This window comes from Mchenga conophoros, linkage group LG1 (genome assembly GCF_057382185.1).
Source record: "Mchenga conophoros isolate Kocher_MC1m ecotype Shallow Benthic linkage group LG1, M_conophoros_male_GT1.1, whole genome shotgun sequence".
NCBI classification, from domain to species: domain Eukaryota; kingdom Metazoa; phylum Chordata; class Actinopteri; order Cichliformes; family Cichlidae; genus Mchenga; species Mchenga conophoros.
In genome coordinates, this window is record NC_140526.1 from 42,644,436 (window position 1) to 42,663,587 (window position 19,152).

Below are 19,152 nucleotides of genomic sequence, written 5' to 3' on the forward strand. Positions count from 1 at the left end.
ATGTTAAAGGAAAACAAATGGGGGATTGGTCACATGTAAGCAGATTTGTTCCACCCGCCGTGTTCCCCAATAAGCCAACATTATTTGAAAAATTCAAATGGCCTTTATTTCAATCATCCTGGTTGTTTCAAATATATGACGTGCAGTCACAGTCATTCAGGCCTCAGCTAACATAATCTCGTCTCCGAAGGTTTTCCCAGACGAGTTCCACCTTCAAACACTGAATCCTTTCCTGCGTTCCTGTGCTGAGCTACATCAACATGTAAATGTCAAGAACATCATCATCGCCCTCATTGACAGGTATGGTTTTATTTGCTGGAGTGTAGCAGAGCTACCCAGTGAGCAAACTGCAATTTAGTGCTTTTTGAGACTGGTTGACTGACAGTACCAGTTACAGTTAGCCATATATTACTTTATTCTATACATTTTAAAAACATTAGTTTGTATTTAAATATTTGTATCTTAATCATAGTCAATTTAGAGTTCTCATTCAACCCAACACTTATGTCTTGTTAGGTTGTCGGAGGAAATTGGCACAGGGAGCTAACCAGAAGCTTCTAGCCAGTGCTAACCTTCACCACTGTGCTGCTCCATAAGCATGTTTTTTACTCTGGTCCCCAAGCTTAAACCTTTAACTGCAACATGAGGTTTCCAGCATTTTGTTCTTCCTGTTTAAACTAATGATGATTTGCTCATAATAATGCTTGTTCAGCAGTGAACAGTACAAACCTTTTAAAACCCTGATGCACAGCTGAGCTCAAGGACTTACTGTTTATGGAGATGTTTTTAAGCCAGCTTCTGATTTGTGTTTCAGACTTGCTCTGTTTGCTCATCGAGAAGATGGCCCAGGGATCCCTGCTGAAATCAAACTGTTTGACATCTTCTCTCAGCAGGTGGCCACTGTAATTCAGGTACGTTTCCTTAAATTCAACAAGGTTTGACATAGGGGTAGGCAATATATACTTGATGTGTCGCGGGTTTTTCCACGTATGATGATTAAAATGCCTTTATCATAACCATCGAGTATAGGTTGCCGAGGAAATATTAAGCTGTCTGCACGTAATTCACTGCAAGTTTTTGGTTTTCTCCCACACGCACAGAATGCATCATTTACCGGCACATTTTTGGCACATTGCGCTGAGCGAGAGTGTTTATATACTATCAGATAGGGGGAAATATGGCGATAGTGGGAGTTGCAGACTTGCTGTCATTTGGATTTCCAAGGTGGATGTCGAACAAAATGCGGTAATTTACAAAATATGACATAAAACTGTTGCTACAAAAGGTAGCAGTACCACAAATGTATTCCGCCAGCTGAAAAGTCATCCCCTGCAAAATTACGAATGTTTTAAACTGCGCGTGTGAACATCTCCCCACACACCAAAGAAAAGCTTAAATAAACCAGCGGCTGTGATACGAACTACAACAGCCAGAGAAACGGGGAAAACAGCACACGTGAGTCTGATTGCATGTTACTGTTTAACATGCAGTATATTTGTGGTGTTCGACACTTGCAGTGTAGGAAGATCTCTGCTTTCAGACAATGTGCCATTGGCTTGGTTGTGTGAAGTCGAGTGAGTTCGTGGCTTCCATGTTTGTTTAGGCACATTTTACAAAATTATGTAACAGATGTTTTCATTGTTTGTTTTCGCTGTGTTTGCTGGTCGTAGAAATGGTTTATATGAGCTTTTACCTGAGATTTGGAGGTTCAGTGGATACCACACATGCTGATATTGACATAAAAACCTGACTTCACAGAGGCTTAAGCTGCAACTCACCCGCGGTACCGGGGGAGCTGGGGCGCAAGACCTGTCATGATATATCTAGAGTGTATCACAATATAGACAAACATTGTATTTGCCCTAGTTTGACCAAAGTAGATGACAGAGTTACTTTATTGAATGCAAAAGGTTTTTGGGAGAGAGCTATCCTTAACCATACGAGTGTGAGCACATTAAAAGCACGTAATATTATTATGGAGCCACATTTAAAGTCTAACAGAGATGGTATATCATATTAGGATCTTAGCAAACTAGCAATCATAATTTATTTGTTACAGGACAACAGAGTCAAAGGCGGAGCCTCTCAAACTAGGTAGAGTACTAGAGTAAGTGTAACTAACAATGGGACTACTGCTCCCTTCTGTTGTCTACTCTTTCAGTCTCGCCAGGACATGCCATCAGAGGATATTGTATCGCTTCAGGTCTCTCTCATCAATTTGGCCATGAAATGCTACCCTGAACGTGTAGATTATGTAGACAAAGTCCTGGAGAGTACTGTGGAGATCTTCAACAAGCTCAACCTGGAACAGTAAGTCTCTGGCCCCCTGATGAACTCCTGAGTGAGCCGTGTGATGTCATGAAATCATAGAGCTGTGTTTAATAAAAGCTGCAGAATGCATTCATTCTTATGACATAAATTTGCATATTGAGATGTGTTATTAGTATTATTGAGGAAACTAGAAACTTGGTTGCTTTCATGAGTTGTGCAGATGAAAGATTTTACATCTCAGGACATAATAATCATCTTAACATTTGGCAAATACATCGTCAGATGCACAAAAGCACATGACATATTATACAGTGTCATTATTTATTTAACAAGATGGTAAGTCAGTGAAGCGGTACAGTCCAGGCTTCCTGCTTCCATGGGCATTAAGTAGCCGCCAGGTCCTGATTATCACATGCACTGTATTCTTTTAAGATTTTTACCTTACAATAGAAAGCGCCCTGAGGCAACTTTTGTTGTGATTTGTCATTTTTAAATAAAACTGAATTAAAAATGGTGCTTGGCTGACTGATCATCAGTTAAATGTGACCCCTCTGGTTGTTTGTAGGTGTGTCAGTAGTGAGTCAGCTGTGTGTTAACACACTGAAGTACCATGTTACAATAATCACATTACATATGTGGCATGCTAACACTAAGCTTGCAAAGAAGTCGACGTGATTTTTTTGTTGTGCCGACCGCAGACCAGCAGACCCTTCAGCAGGTAGCAGTCGTGCTGCATTTCTACCTGTTCGTGTTTCTAATGTAGAATCACCAATTTATTTGGCCCTTTGGTCGGTTTTCAACTTTGCTTTGTGTTAAATAGCTGAAATCTAGGAGAAAGATCAAATGTGTCCTCATTAGTATAGATTTGTGTTGATGTGGGACTGCAGCCTAGAGTCAAAAGCAATGTAACAGTTACTGTAATTAGGCAAAGTACTGGATTACTTTGAAGAATAACAAGTAATGAGTAATACATTGCTTTCTTGAGAAACAACTGCAACACTGGTGTTGCAAAGCAGGAACAACATCAGCAGTGATCTGAGGGAAGCAGCCCTTTAATCTGGGTCAGGCTAGAAGACCATTTCCAATCAATCTGAACTCTGTGCAGTGAGAAAGATTATTCACAAATGGAAAACATCCAAGACAGCCCCGTCCAAGAGCGTGTTGTCCCACACAATCGACCCAAGAGCCTCCCTGACTCTGGAGGCCTCAGTAAGCATGTTAAAGGTCAACGTGCAAAACAGAGGTTACAAGTATGCCTGATTTGGAAATGTTGCCATTTTCCAAACAAAATGTCTTCTCTCTAAAAAGAGTTTGACAGTGTGACTTCATTTTGCAAAGTTGCAACTGAACAAAGTCCTTTAGACAGATGAGAGCAAAGATGTTTGGAGAAGAACAAACACAGCATGTCAGCAGAAACATCTCTAAGCATATGCTTACTTTTATGTGTGTCCTCACTCAGTTTCTCAACTTTAATAATTTCCACAAACTTGATCTTTGAGCCCATACTGATCCCCCCTGAAGGTATGAGGGTTTTTTTGTCCCTTGGAACTGTAAACCTGAGTCGGCTTCTTTTAATCGTGCAGGGAAAAACCTTTTCAGTCTCCTTTCTTCTCCCTCCTCTAGCATAGCAACCAGCAGTGCGGTGTCAAAGGAACTTACCAGGCTGTTGAAGATCCCGGTGGATACCTACAACAATGTGCTGATGGTCCTGCAGCTCAAACACTTCCCACCACTCTTTGAATACTTCGACTATGAGTCCCGCAAGAACATGAGTTGCTATGTGCTGAGCAACACATTGGACTACAACACCACCATTGTGGCACAAGAGCAGGTTATTAATCTAACAGCTGTAGATTTGTATTTAAACCGACAGAGCATCAGACAAAACACCCCCCTAGCAACATTTTACATAAGAAAGGATGTGTGGTTTTCATAGATACAGTTTTTGTAATTATTTTTTTACACATTTAAATATCGTCTTGATGCATCTCAATCATCCAGGAACGTAAATCTCCCAAAGTTGGTTCTGTTCATCTGGACGCAGCGTTTTCAGTGGGAGAAACGTTTCGTCATCATCAGGTGACGTCTTCAGTCTCAGCTGACTGCAGGTTTCAATCTTATAAACAGGACATTTGCATAATGACTGAAACCAGCCCACTGAAGGAACAATGGGCTGAGAGGTCAGTTCCTTAATCTTAATTATGCAAATTATCATGACCACGGATCAAAGACCACTGATCGATGGCCATGAGTCCCATTCACAGAGAGTTGGAGAATGGCTGCAATCACAGCATGTAAGATGGTGACAGAACACACCGGGTCAAAACACGCTGCACCAAAAACTGGTGCACCCCAAGGATCGGGTCCCCCGACACAAACAGAGTAACATAGTGTACGCTGTTCAGTGCAGGAGGAGTGCCAGGATTTATACGTCGGGGAAACCAAACAACCTCTAGCTACAACACAGAAGAGTCACCTGCAGTCTATCTACACCTACAGGCCAGTGGACACTCTTTCAATGATGAGGATGTAACATCCTGGACAGGGAGGAACGCTGGTTTGAGGGCGGAGTCAAGGAGGCCATTTACGTGAAAAGGGAAAGACCATCTCTGAATGGAGGAGGGGCCTAAGGGTACATCTGTCACCATCTTACAATGCTGTGATTGCAGCCATTCCCCAACTCTCTGTGAATGGGACTCATGGCCATTGATCAGTGGTCTTTGTTGATCAGTGGTCATGAGAATTTGCATAATTATGATGAAGGAACTGACCTCTCAGCCCATTGTTCCTTCATTCGCTGGTTTCAGTCATTATGCAAATGTGCTGTTTATAAGGGTGAAACCTGCAGTCAGCTGAGACTGAAGACGTCACCTGATGATGATGAAATGTTTCTCCCACTGAAAACGCTGCGTCCAGATGAACAGAACCAACTTTTTGCAGACACATTTATATAGTTTCCCAACAACCTTGCAAATAGGCTTGTAAAAGTTAACAAACACCCCAAACTACAGTCGCCGTAGAGAAGCCCTCACCGACAGATGAAAAAGTGATGTTAACAGAAAACTTATGTAGGCTGTTTGACCACAGCCACAGTCTCTTGCTGAATGCACGCTGGTTATGTATGGCTGAAGTATCATCTGTACTTTGTGATGCAACTTGTCATATTTGCTTAGATTAGTGAGAAATCTGTATAAAAGTAGCTGTTTTTTCATTTTTGTTTTAGTAGTTTCATGTTAAAGTATTCTTTAAGGTTTTTGTGCAGACATCTAACCTGGTTACACAGTTTGTAAATAGTATCGGTTTAATGTTGTACCCTTTGTTCCTCTAGGTGGACGCCATCTTGAACTTGGTGTCCACACTGATACAGGACCAGCCAGACCAACCAACTGAAGATCCAGACCCAGAGGACTTTGCTGAGGAGCAGAGCCTTGTGGGTCGTTTCATCCATCTGCTCCATTCTGAAGATCCTGATCAGCAGTATCTTGTAGGTGTTTGCGTTAACATTGTGTCTTTCTACGTTCTCAGTCATCAAGGTTGTGGTAGTCTTGAGTGCTTGAAAACAAGGCAACTGGACATTTGTACAGGCAAGGCCAACAACGTGCCATGGGCTCCTCTGTGTCCCCCACTGTAGCTAAGCTTATCATGGAGGAAGGGGCTGAGAGGGACGGCACTGAGCCACAGGTTCAGGTATGCGGGTGACATTCACTGATTTACCAGGGAGGATATCAGGGTTACCATTCCTGGACTGTGCTTTGCTCGTTAAGGAGGCTGTAAGCCTCAACATTGAAGTTTACCGGAAGCCGACACAGACTCCCAGAAGCCTACGCTTTGACTTACCACACCCTCTGCAGGGCTCGCAAAATCGCCCCGCCCGTCGGGCTATATGATAACCGATGGGCGGGGCTGAGATAGATTTTGTTCACCCGACCGGAGATATTGCTAGCTCCGGGACGTGGGGCAAGCGATTTTGCGAGCCCTGCTCTGGAAGACGAGCGTGGAGTCATCAGGATCCTGCAACGTCAGGCAGAAATGTATCTTCTGAAGCAGAAAGGAAAGAAGAGGAAGAGTCGTGTGTTTAAAAAAACAAACAAAAAACCATCTTAGATATGTGGTTCTCCCAACTGGACCTAAATGAAATCAGCTGCACACTCACGTGTATCTCTACATCTAAAGGTCACTCAGGATACCAATGTTCACATTTTGGACCAAGAAGACAGGTGGTTTGCTAAAATGAGATCATCTGTGTCCACTGTGAACCATCTTCATTGAATAGAGGCGTAGCCTATGACACGAAGTATCAGCCACTTACTGTGCAGTCTGACATCCTTCCAGCCACTTCAGGTGACCTCAATAGCTCCACTGATGGTGGGGTGACAGTGTCCTACACCGGTTTCACCCTTAACACCCAGTGATGACCTAGGAATGTTTTTTGGCTCATGTGATGACTCACATGATTAACTCATTCACTGCCAGCCATTGGCAGTGAATGAGTTAAACCCATTGACTCATTCACTGCAATTGATGGCTATAGACGTCAATGGCAGTGAATGAGTTAATAGTGGATCAATAACCCTCAGGAACCAATCCAAGGTTTAAATTAACCGGGTGCACTTGCCTCAGCGGCTACGTCGCCCTTACTCCAGTGGTGAGAATGAGGAGCTGGATGCACTGGTTGCCACAGAGCGGTGTGCTCAGCCCGACGTTATTCACTGTATTTGCTCAAAACTGTTCAGTCGTGAAGCTGTATTTATTTTTGTTTTACTAGTTTTATGTTGAAGTATTTAAGTTTTGTTTGGGTCTGATATTGGAACAATGATGAGACTCACTGTAGAGAGGAGATCCAACACCCGAACACCAGCAACACCGTGGAGGTCATTGTGCGTTGGTGGAGGTCCAGGCAGTGTGGACGTCATCTTCCTGGATCTCCACATAATATCTTACCTGTTGTTTCTATTCTTGATTGTGTGTATATGTGAATGTAATGTTGTTATGTGTGTGAAGACATAATGACAATAAAGGATTCTTATTCTTCTTCACTCCACCTTTTGTTTTCAGAATTAAAGAAGCCTCGTGGAAATGTATCTGAAGTTGTAGAAGTCCAGTTGTCTTCTTTTCAAGCATTTGAGACGAACCCGAAGAGTCTTAATTGTGCACATTATGTATTAGAAAGAGTCCTGCAGGTGGTCTCCTTTAAGTTGCTGCTAGAGATTCTGAGAATAATGCTGCAGTGTTTCCTTTGTCCCCACCTTATCTAGTTCTTGGGAAAATTCCAGCAGTTTGTACTTCTGTGAGTGTTTTTGCTGAGACCAGTGGTTTTCACTTAACTTTGTTCTTGTTTGCTTCAGATTCTTAATACAGCACGCAAACACTTTGGAGCTGGTGGAAACCAAAGGATTCGTTACACATTGCCTCCCCTTGTGTTTGCTGCCTACCAGCTAGCCTTTCGATACAAGGAAAACTCCTCCACCGTGAGCAAATGTTATTTTTCATCACAAAGCACATAATGCATTTTCTTTTATGTCCTGTTATGAAATCATACCAATTTCTTTTCCTCTTAGGATGACAAATGGGAAAAGAAGTGCCAGAAGATTTTTTCTTTTGCCCACCAGACAATCAGTGCACTCATTAAGGCTGAGCTCGCCGAGCTGCCTCTTCGACTCTTCCTGCAGGGGGCGCTGGCTGCAGGGGAGATTGGCTTTGAAAACCACGAGACTGTAGCGTATGAGTTCATGTCACAGGTAGAATGTTTAATAATACTGTCATGCCTTTAAATAGTTTATATACATACATGTGTGCACACTACCGGTCAGAGTTTTGGATACCTGAGTTTTTCCAGTTTTTTATTGAAAATTCTGCAGTTTAATGTCTCATTGCACTCTGAAATGAAAGCGGTTGGACTGAAAAGAAGAAATCATTGAATCAATTTAGAGACCAACATGTATTCTAACCCTTTGACCCAAAGTAGCCACCTTTGGTGTCTGAAAACACCCGTGGCACTCTTTCTACAATAGAAATCAAATATTGTTCAGAAGTTCTTCCCATATCTGTTGCAGAAGTTCCCATAAATGAGGCACTGCTAGTTGCTTTGCTTTCACTCTTCTGTCCAGTTCATCCCAAACAGCTTGATGCGGTTTAAGTCTGGAGACTGTGACTTATGTTTTGGGTCATTATCTTGCTGTAGGATGAACCCCTGACCAGCTAGTCATATACCAGAGGCTATTGCATGGGCCTGCAGAATGCTGTTCTGTCCTGAGTGCCTTTGATGGTGAAGGAAACTGTACTCCCTGACTTTCTTTGAAATTGCTGCAGAATAGTTTTAAATGTTGAACCCATGTTCTGTTCCCTGGAAAAGGCCTTTTGGATGATTCTCAAATGTGCAGAATGTTTCAGTTTTGGCTAACTTTACCTTTCTTTAACCTCTGGCAGTTCACCACTTACCCTTGTACCATTTGAAGCTATTCACTGAACTTGAACGACTTGAACTTCAATAAATAATTGGAAAAATTGGGGTGCTCTAAAACTTTAGAGTGTATAACCAAAAACATAACTTTATTTTGTTGTATTTTAAAACCATTAGACCGCTACAGTCCTCTTTCTGTCAATGGGTGGTGTTGTTCCATCCCCTCAACCTTTTCATCTCTTCTCTTGGTTCTCCATACTTTGTCCATATTAGGCATTCTCTCTCTATGAGGATGAGATCAGTGACTCCAAAGCTCAGCTGGCAGCCATCACCTTGATTATTGGCACTTTTGAGCGAATGCGATGCTTCAGCGAGGAAAACCACGAGCCCCTGAGGACTCAGTGTGCACTGGCTGCGTCCAAGCTGCTGAAGAAGCCTGACCAGTGCAGAGCTGTCAGCATCTGTGCCCATCTCTTCTGGTCAGGTCGCAGCACTGACAAAAATGGTGAAGAGGTGTGTTGGAATTAGGCTTTTTTCCCCACACACTAACATAAAGTTGTTGAAGATGGTTGTAGTAAAATCATGTGCATGCAGATGAGTGACGTTCTAAAAAATGACATTTAAATGGAATCATCAGTGTGTGGTGTAGGACTTTGTTCTAGAGGAGGAAGAAGGCTAAACAGTCACTGTATTAAACCCCAAAAGATTAGTTATGGAATCAAATGGATGGAAGGATCAGCAAGTTCAGTTTTACGGGACACAGTGCGCTTTAACACACTATATAATGCTGTTAATGCTATTGTGCACTTTAGTCTTTTTGCACATCTCTAAATGCTCCCTGCTCATTTTACACATTTAGATCCGTGATGGTAAGCGGGTGATGGAGTGTCTAAAGAAAGCCTTGAAGATTGCCAACCAGTGCATGGATCCATCACTGCAAGTTCAGCTTTTCATTGAAATCCTCAACAGATACGTCTGCTTCTATGAGAGGGAAAACGATGCGGTAAGACAAAAAAATGTTTGTGCTAACCAGTAACTGGTCATTTTGCCAGAGAGAATAATTTCTTCATTTGCCTCAAACCAACCACTCAAGTTAAAGTGTTGATTAACAGTTAGGTCCAATGTTCCCGCTAAGCACTGCTGGCACGTCTCTGCGCACAGAACATCTGCGTTGCACACAAAAAAAAATCTAACCTGAATTGAAATTAAAATTAAAACTTTAACAGTTTAGTCAGTGAGTGACTGGCTGCTCCTGTATGGGATCAGAACGATGCCACCGTATCCCACAGTCCAGCCAATGATGCGATTCACATTCGTATATACGCAGCTAATCAACGTCGACAGGCTATGACAGCGTCCTTATGTGCCGGTGTTTTAGCAAAGCGGCTGATGTGGAGTGAAGCCACGTTAATGACAACGTGTACAACCATTGGAGATGTGAGCAGGACAGACGAACAACTGACGGACAAAGTGTGGACTTTATACCAGTTTGTAAATTGTGTTGATCGGCCACGTAAAACCAGAGTTATGATAAAATATCTGCAATGTTTGTTTTTCTTCCTGAATACTGTCGTTGTTTACATTTACTGCAGGAAGAAACGGTAAAAACGCCGTTTTATAAGGAAAACGCTCGAAAGCCTGTGAGCAAAAACTCCACCCTTTCCTATTGGTGGAAAATGTACCATGTGGACCAATCAAAAAAATGATATGGCAACATGACATTTAGTTGTTTAGGAAGGAGGAAGTTTTAGGAGTGACGGCGTGTTTGAGATGTGAGAGATTTGCAACGTTTAGCGTAAATCTTGTGTAGTTAGTGTGTAGTTAGTGTGTAGTGTAGTCAATAGTGTTGTTGTGTGTGTCAGAACAATGAGGCGACTGCTGAGTGTTACAGGTGTTACAGCAGTGACACATCTCCTGTTGTCAGGCCTGCAGGTATCAGGCTGTTGTTCTCCTTCATCTCATAGTGGACAGAAATTATTTTTTGGAGTGGCACAGATAATTTGTGTGGCATCAGATTTGATGCAGAACAGCTGATTGTAGAGCAGGGCGATATGGCCAAAAATATTTATCACGATATATATTTGAAAATTTGCGATAACGATATAACTGACGATATAATTGATGCGAGACAAAATACAACTCCACAACATTACTAGCGCAAAAAGACAACCTTCCATTAATTTTCACTTAAACAAGAAGCTGGTTTTTATGTACATTAAAGCTTCATAAAAATGTAACAGTGCAAATGCAAATTGCTTGCTGAAAGTTTAACCAAAAGGCATTTCCAGTAGAAATGGGCTGACATATCCTGAGCATAACCATGTATAATATCCACTGAAGTTAAAAAGAGGTGCTTTGCAACATTAAACTGCAGTGTGCAGTACGCATTTTTCGGACCATAAGGTGCACGGGATTATAAGGCACATTAAGCGAAACAAAGCAGTCAGATAAATCAAACTTTATTAAACTCATTCTTCTTGCTTCCTCCACTTCTGTACCATTGATTCATTAATGTTGAATTCTCTGGCAGCTTCTCTATTCCCATGTTGTTGCAGTATATTAATGACTAACCTCGTATTGTGGATGGATTATCTCAGTTGTTCTCCTGACTGAAGTTTGGTCCGTTTACAGCATCCTGCCATGCGATTGCATTTGTCTCTAACCATGAAGAACCTTAACGTTAACTTTTATAAGTGGAAAAGTGTTAGTGTTCGTCCTCCAGCTTCACTGTTTATGTTATGCTAACATAGCTGTGTCGCTAGCGATCACGTAGCACATCATTATATACCAGCTAGCCCAACTTCAGTAACCCTACAAACGTCACTGCTGTTTAGTTTCCTGTCTTCATTTATGTTGGAAGTGATAGCAGAGCTGTACGTTTGATTTTTTTCAGAAATCTCTCAGTCAGAACATGCTATATCATGCTTAGGTAACTAGCGAAACTAGCGAGCTAACTTCCGCTAGCTTCCTGCTAACTTCTAACTCCGTTAAATGTAATAACTTTTGTTTTCATGGATGCCTGGAAGTTAAACTTCATAGTTACACCTGGTAAAGCAGCAATGCTGATCGTTTTATTAAAGATGAAAGAATTTAGACAGTTTTTAACGCTCAGTGATGCTGCAGTGTTGTTTGACCTGAAGCATACGGAGTTTAGGACCCAGATTACTCCCAGATTTAAGAGCATCTTAGTCCGACAAATACGACAATAACAACGGCCGCTTGCATGTTCTGCAAAAAAATGTGCTTTGTTGTGTATCTGACGGACAAACACCAAACCAGTTCCACATCACTGAAGTTGCACCATTTTTACAAACCAGTTCTGGTTCATCTGTTTCACTCAACAATCGGCCATGTGCGTATGAAAACAAAGGCACTGCGCATGCGCGTTTTACTCCCATTCTATCGCGATATTTCATTTTCCTATCGTTGCCTAACATTATACCGGTATTACCGTGAACGGTATAATATGGCCCAGCCCTAGCTGATTGTTCTGTAAATAGTTTGAAATGTTTATTTAAAACCCGCCTTGGCTGCATTTTAGGTAAACTGCTGCAAAAACTTAACTCAGTTACTTTTTTGAAGAAGTAACTACAGTGGGGCAAAACAGTATTTAGTCAGCCACCGATTGTGCAAGTTCCCCCACCTAAAATGATGACAGAGGTCAGTAATTTGCACCAGAGGTACACTTCAACTGTGAGAGACAGAATGTGAAAAAAAATCCATGAATCCACATGGTAGGATTTGTAAAGAATTTATTCGTAAATCAGGGTGGAAAATAAGTATTTGGTCAATAACAAAAATACAACTCAATACTTTGTAACATAACCTTTGTTGGCAATAACAGAGGTCAAACGTTTACTATAGGTCTTTACCAGGTTTGCACACACAGTAGCTGGTATTTTGGCCCATTCCTCCATGCAGATCTTCTCGAGAGCAGTGATGTTTTGGGGCTGTCGCCGAGCAACACGGACTTTCAACTCCCGCCACAGATTTTCTATGGGGTTGAGGTCTGGAGACTGGCTAGGCCACTCCAGGACTTTCAAATGCTTCTTACGGAGCCACTCCTTTGTTGCCCGGGCGGTGTGTTTTGGATCATTGTCATGTTGGAAGACCCAGCCTCGTTCCATCTTCAAAGTTCTCACTGATGGAAGGAGGTTTTGGCTCAAAATCTCACGATACATGGCCCCATTCATTCTGTCCTTAACACGGATCAGTCGTCCTGTCCCCTTGGCAGAAAAACAGCCCCATAGCATGATGTTTCCACCCCCATGCTTCACAGTAGGTATGGTGTTCTTGGGATGCAACTCAGTATTCTTCTTCCTCCAAACACGACGAGTTGAGTTTATACCAAAAAGTTCTACTTTGGTTTCATCTGACCACATGACATTCTCCCAATCCTCTGCTGTATCATCCATGTGCTCTCTGGCAAACTTCAGACGGGCCTGGACATGCACTGGCTTCAGCAGCGGAACACGTCTGGCACTGCGGGATTTGATTCCCTGCCGTTGTAGTGTGTTACTGATGGTGACCTTTGTTACTTTGGTCCCAGCTCTCTGCAGGTCATTCACCAGGTCCCCCCGTGTGGTTCTGGGATCTTTGCTCACCGTTCTCATGATCATTTTGACCCCACGGGATGAGATCTTGCGTGGAGCCCCAGATCGAGGGAGATTATCAGTGGTCTTGTATGTCTTCCATTTTCTGATGATTGCTCCCACAGTTGATTTTTTCACACCAAGCTGCTTGCCTATTGTAGATTCACTCTTCCCAGTCTGGTGCAGGTCTACAATACTTTTCCTGGTGTCCTTCGAAAGCTCTTTGGTCTTGGCCATGGCGGAGTTTGGAGTCTGACTGTTTGAGGCTGTGGACAGGTGTCTTTTATACAGATGATGAGTTCAAACAGGTGCCATTCATACAGGTAACGAGTGGGGGACAGAAAAGCTTCTTACAGAAGACGTTACAGGTCTGTGAGAGCCTGAGATTTTCCTTGTTTGAGGTGACCAAATACTTATTTTCCACCCTGATTTACCAATAAATTCTTTACAAATCCTACCATGTGGATTCATGGATTTTTTTTTCACATTCTGTCTCTCACAGTTGAAGTGTACCTCTGGTGCAAATTACTGACCTCTGTCATCATTTTAAGTGGGGGAACTTGCACAATCGGTGGCTGACTAAATACTTTTTTGCCCCACTGGATATAATTAATTGCTCAACATTGGTCATTATTTACTGTATTTTGCAGACAGAGTTACCGACTCTCTCCCAGACCACAGACTCAGAGTACAAGTCAGAGCTTTATAAAAAAAAATTAATTAAAAAAAAGTTGTTTTCAAAATTAGAGTTCAAGTTATTTTTCCTTCCAATAGTGTTAACATGCTGCACAGGTCAATGGCTAGATTTTTTAACATTTTCGTTGTAAGTGGGTTAAAGCAGTTAATTAAAGATAGTCTAACATAAATGCTGTAATTTGATTACTTTAATAAACATGTAGCTTGGATGCTGGCGTGACCACAGTGCACACGTCTGCTGTTGCTCACAGTGGTCCAAGGGACGCTCAGTTTGTGTGTTCGCTCAGACACGTGAAGCATTAGAGGGAACATTGGTTAGGTCTATAAATGTTTGGACAATGATACGGTTTAATAATGTTCGCTCTGTGCACAACAACCGTAGATTTTAATAATCAAAATTACTAAAACAGTGTAATTATCCAGAAGCTTATAGACCTAATTCTCTATTGTCTTACAAAGCTGCAAACAGCAGTCGGAGGGCTTGTGCGCCCTGTTGCATGTCCAAGCATGCCATTGTCAAGTTGAACTACGGCTTGGGCGTGGTGTGGGTGAGCCGCTATCTGGTCTGGGATGTTGATTGGTGTTGTTATTTACGCACTAAATATACTACCTTTGCCGACTAGGTGGTGATGGAAATTACCTACTTACTACAAGTCACCCTAATGCATATCATGCACGGATCCACCAACTGAAATGTTATTTGCATGGGATGATGATTATCATCTACTGCTGATTATCTGTTGCCACTAGGTGGCATTGTGTCACTTAATATTAGATCCCGACTACAGTTGTTTTCATGCTGGCCACACACCCCCGTCATGGAGTGTGATGTCACATCACCTAGGGCTGTTCGATATAACGATATAAAAACGTCCATCGTTTCATTTTACGCTATCGTTTGTTTCGGGGTGTCGCAAAATAAACTGTTTACAGCAATATTTTTTCATGGTTCTGATGTCACTGTAGTGGCTGTATGAATTCCTTAAAGTTCTCTCTTTCTCTTATATTTAATATAACCACACTACGGACGGAAAAGCACCTGTATTTATGCGTTGTCGTTAGCAACAACGACGGTAAAACCATCGCGTGTCTGCTTGTTCCACATAAACCTTTCACAATAAAGCTCAAGATCCTGTTGAGACTTCAAAATAAACTGAATAACGTGAACGAGTATGCAGAGTATTTTTTATTAATCCTTTATTTATCCAGGTAAAAAATCTCATTGAGATTAAAAATCTCATTGAGATTAAAAATCTCATTTCCAAGAGAGATCTATTTACGGATGAGAAGCAGAAAAGAGCCGTCAGGTGCTAATAAATAAAGCTCAGACTCAAACGTTAGAACAGGCTTTCCCCCGCAGCACGCCGTGTAATAAATACTCACAAAGAAACGGCGCCGTTACAACTTAAGTCTAAAAATGTATTGTTTGATGCATCGGTTAAAACACTCGACTCCAGCTACACGACGCGCAGCTGGAAACACTTCATGCAAGTCGAGCTGCTCGAGATTCACAGAATTTACAGAAAATGTTAAATGTTTGTGATTTATATCGTTATCGGACGATATAATTTTTATATCGGGACATGAGCTTTTGGTCATATCGCACAGCCCTAACATCACCTGTCGCGCCACCTTATTTGTGGCACTGTGGGTGATCGAGCACTTCTCTCCTTCGTTTTTTTCCCCTTTCCCTTTATGGTCATGTTTCACTGTGCTGAAGAATGACCTGTTGTCTTAATGAGTGTATTGAATCCTTGTGCTACACTCAAAAAGGTGCTTTGTGAGGTGACCTTGAAGCGCTTTGGCTAGTCTGCTGAGGAAGAGCTTCTTGTGAAGCCAGGATGTGTAGATGTGCTTTTTAGACTCAGGTTGGTTCGCACAGGTTTGTATATGATTTTGAAAATGAACTTCTGCCACATTCTTAACAGCATCTTGAATCTGGGCAGTTATTTTTAAAGTTATTTACTTAAATGTGAAGCAAGCCCCAACTTTAATTTCAGTGGTCACAAAAAAGTTTTTTAAAAAAATGTAAAGAGCCAGTTAAGGTAACTCGGGCATCTGACAAGGATGCATCCTGGGTGAGGTGTTCCAGGCATGTCCCACCGGGAGGAGGCCCCGGGGCAGACCCAGGACACGCTGGAGAGATTATATCTCTTGGCTGGCCTGGGAACGCCTTGGTATTCCCCCGGATAAGCTGGAGGAGGTGGCTGGGGAGAGGGAGGTCTGGGCTTCTCTACTTAGGCTGCTGCCCCCGCGACCCGGCCCCAGATAAGCGGAACAAGATGGATCGATGGACACTTAAAAAATGGCATTTATATTGTGGCTGTTGATTGGTTGTCAGGACTCCTTGAGCCCTCCTCCCTGTGTAGTCCCTCCTCGGACCAGGCCCCTGTTTTTATTAGTGTTTGGTGGGATTGTTTCCGTGACCAACCCTGGCATCCATGTCGGAGCTGGAGTGAGGCTTAGCCATCAAATTGAAAATGTGTCACTTTTTTACAGTCGCCTTTGTGTAAAACTCAGATTGTTGTTTGGATTTGAACAGTTGCTCTTATCTATTCCAACTGACCCACAGAGCGTGCACATGAATACTTTGGTACGAGTGAATGTTGTCCACCCAATAATATTAGAATGTAAACAGGAACCCTTGTGCTGTTCCTCCTCTTCCTCCCATCCAGGTGACAGTCCAGGTGTTAAACCAGCTGATCCAAAAGATCAGGGAAGACCTTCCCAACCTGGAAGCTAGTGAAGAGACGGAGCAGATCAACAAACACTTCCACAATACACTGGAGCATCTTCGTCTGCAGAGGGAATCCCCTGAATCTGAGGGCCCTGCCTACGAGGGCCTGGTCCTTTAAAGCTAATGTAGGTTGGAAAATATAAAGTCCCTTTTAGATGTTCCACTATATTAAGAGTAGACGACCGCACACTATCACAAGAATAAAGAAGTTGTGTTAAAGGCCAGGAATAGAAATAAACATTAAGAGCTGAAAGACCTCCTTTCGGTCCTTCATTTAGTTGTTGATGTCTCTTCATCATTCCTCCTTGCTATCCATCCTTGCATGTGTAAAGCAATGCTGCACGTAACTTTAGTGTGCAAGTCTTTTATTTACCATTCCTTTATAAGGCCACAATTAACCAGTTTGTCTGTATCCTGCACTATGTTAATGTTGATGGAGGACTTGCTAACTGTGTCATCATGCCTTCAGTTGTTGATATCTGTCCATATTGAGAGCGAATGTAATAGCCAAGTGTATAAAAACTACAGAAAATCTCAAAGTTGTAGTTGTCTTGCAGCGGGTTTGCATACGGCCTGGTTTCCTGAACATGAATAATCAATAACTCTGCTGTTCTTTAGGTTGGCTTTGTGGCAACTTTAAACAGATTGTGCCAAACCAAACTGAAGACCAGATGACCGTGCGATCTTTGGCCGTCACACTTCAGCGTTCTTCTTTTTGCCACATCGTGCTCGTCATTCTCTCTTTAGGCTCCTTATAGTGTCTCGTTTGAAGTCAGGACTTCTCACCACTGGATTGACCTGGTCAAAACTGTGGTGTGTTTGCATGCTTTAGTGTGCTTGGCATCAGAGGGCCAGTGTTTAGTTCACTCTCTATGGATCTCACTAATTACACACTGTTTTTTGTTCTTCCCCATGATATTTTTTGATAACAACCATGTCCTTTTGGATGAACATGTTAAGGAGGTGCAGCAGTTCCTCAGGATTGTATGTTGGCCGACTTGTCAGTGTACAATGGTGCAGAAGCTTTGTGTCGTTTTCCACAACATTTATTGATTTCTCTTTCTTGCTTATCAATGTTGATTTGTTGGAGTCGGCATTGAACTGTTACCTTTTTGCTTTTAAATATGTGTTTAAATGCACTTGTAAATCAGATAAATAAAAATACAGACTAAGTAGAAATGATCATTGTCTCTGAAATAAAATTGACATTAACAGTTCTTGAACTTTACTTATTTTACACACAGTATTTCCTGAGTGTGATTAGACTCTGCTGTGCTGTTGTATGTTGCTGAAGGATTATTTGGTTGTGGCTCAAACTTTGATTCAACGTTTGAAATGGAATAATATCAGTAACAGTTGCATTAAGATAGACATATAAGTCTATCTATATTTAACCCCCCCTCACCATGCGAGCTTTCTTTATCCTTCAAGCTTGGCCCTTGGGAACTTGAGGAGGACTGTGCTCTTCTGGACAGAGATCTCTGATGTTGTTCCTGGACTTTGCTGGTCGGGAGTCACTACACCTTTTTCCCCAAGGCCAAATAGACTTGATTAACACCAGTATGCTAAAAGAGATTAAAGAAGTCCTTGTGTGTTTAAACAGGGGGGTCTTCGTTTTGTCCTTTGATTCCAACATCAGCAGCATTTTGTCAACATGCTCTTCTATTAGGAGACTGTTACTCTTTCACTTTTTGCACTCATATCATCTTAAGTAACATCTAATCCTTTTGGCATATGTTAATATAAAGAAGTGCAATTTCATCAGTGTGTTTCACATTATAAAGAAATGATACTCTTCCCTAACCATCACTGGGTTATAATATGTAATTTTATGTATAACACTGAAAAGGGGTCTTTTCGGTTTCGTTTTATTATTTACTTTTGTGTATGACAAGCTACAACTTTTCTCTGTCAGTAGCAAGCTCCCCGGGCTTCATAAAGTTGAGGTAACTTAATTAGAAGAGTGGCTGGAGAGAAACACTTTCCTAAATGACCTCAGTGACTCCCTGGCCAGCTACTCTGGTTTGTACCACACCAAAGGAAAATCCCAGTGGTGCATGTTAAAATGAAAGAAAAGCAACTAACTTCCTGAAAAACAGTGTAGTCATGTATACTCTACACTGTAACATGTTAGTACTCGATTCTGATTACTATTACTAGGCAGTTTTCGTACCCGTGAAGCTAAGCTGGTGTACTGTATGTTATCAGTCTGTGTCTTAAAGTCAAATTCCCGACAGTTCCGGGGACTAAATTCTACTGAAGTGTGTCTGAGGAAGTGTGGCACGGTTCATCCTCTTTCCTGTCGAAAAAACTGTCGTATATAACTGTAGCTTTATTCGTTCACATACCAGACTATGAATATAGCCCCTGACACAGACTTTCAGCATGGCTTTTCCATTCTGCTCCCATTCGCAAACCTAACTTCAGGCTTATGTTCCAACTATCCTTTTCCCCAA

General features: G+C 42.0%; 1 protein-coding gene across 2 annotated transcripts in view; it reads left to right on the forward strand.

Annotated features, from left to right (window-relative positions):
* Positions 1–17,913, forward strand: part of vps35 (VPS35 retromer complex component) — a 28,140-nt gene extending 10,227 nt beyond the window's left edge. The window contains exons 9-19 of one of the 2 annotated variants that reach the window (XM_085279030.1): positions 191–300; positions 815–911; positions 2,162–2,310; positions 3,895–4,102; positions 5,600–5,755; positions 7,617–7,739; positions 7,830–8,009; positions 8,945–9,184; positions 9,531–9,674; positions 16,635–16,821; positions 17,315–17,913. In XM_085279030.1, coding sequence (XP_085135156.1) covers positions 191–300; positions 815–911; positions 2,162–2,310; positions 3,895–4,102; positions 5,600–5,755; positions 7,617–7,739; positions 7,830–8,009; positions 8,945–9,184; positions 9,531–9,674; positions 16,635–16,814 — 1,587 coding nt within the window. In that variant the 3' untranslated portion in view covers positions 16,815–16,821; positions 17,315–17,913. Of the gene's footprint in view, positions 1–190; positions 301–814; positions 912–2,161; positions 2,311–3,894; positions 4,103–5,599; positions 5,756–7,616; positions 7,740–7,829; positions 8,010–8,944; positions 9,185–9,530; positions 9,675–16,634 lie in introns of both variants that reach the window. The other variant, XM_085279021.1, reaches the window with a different exon arrangement.
* The last annotated feature ends 1,239 nt before the right edge of the window (positions 17,914–19,152 follow it).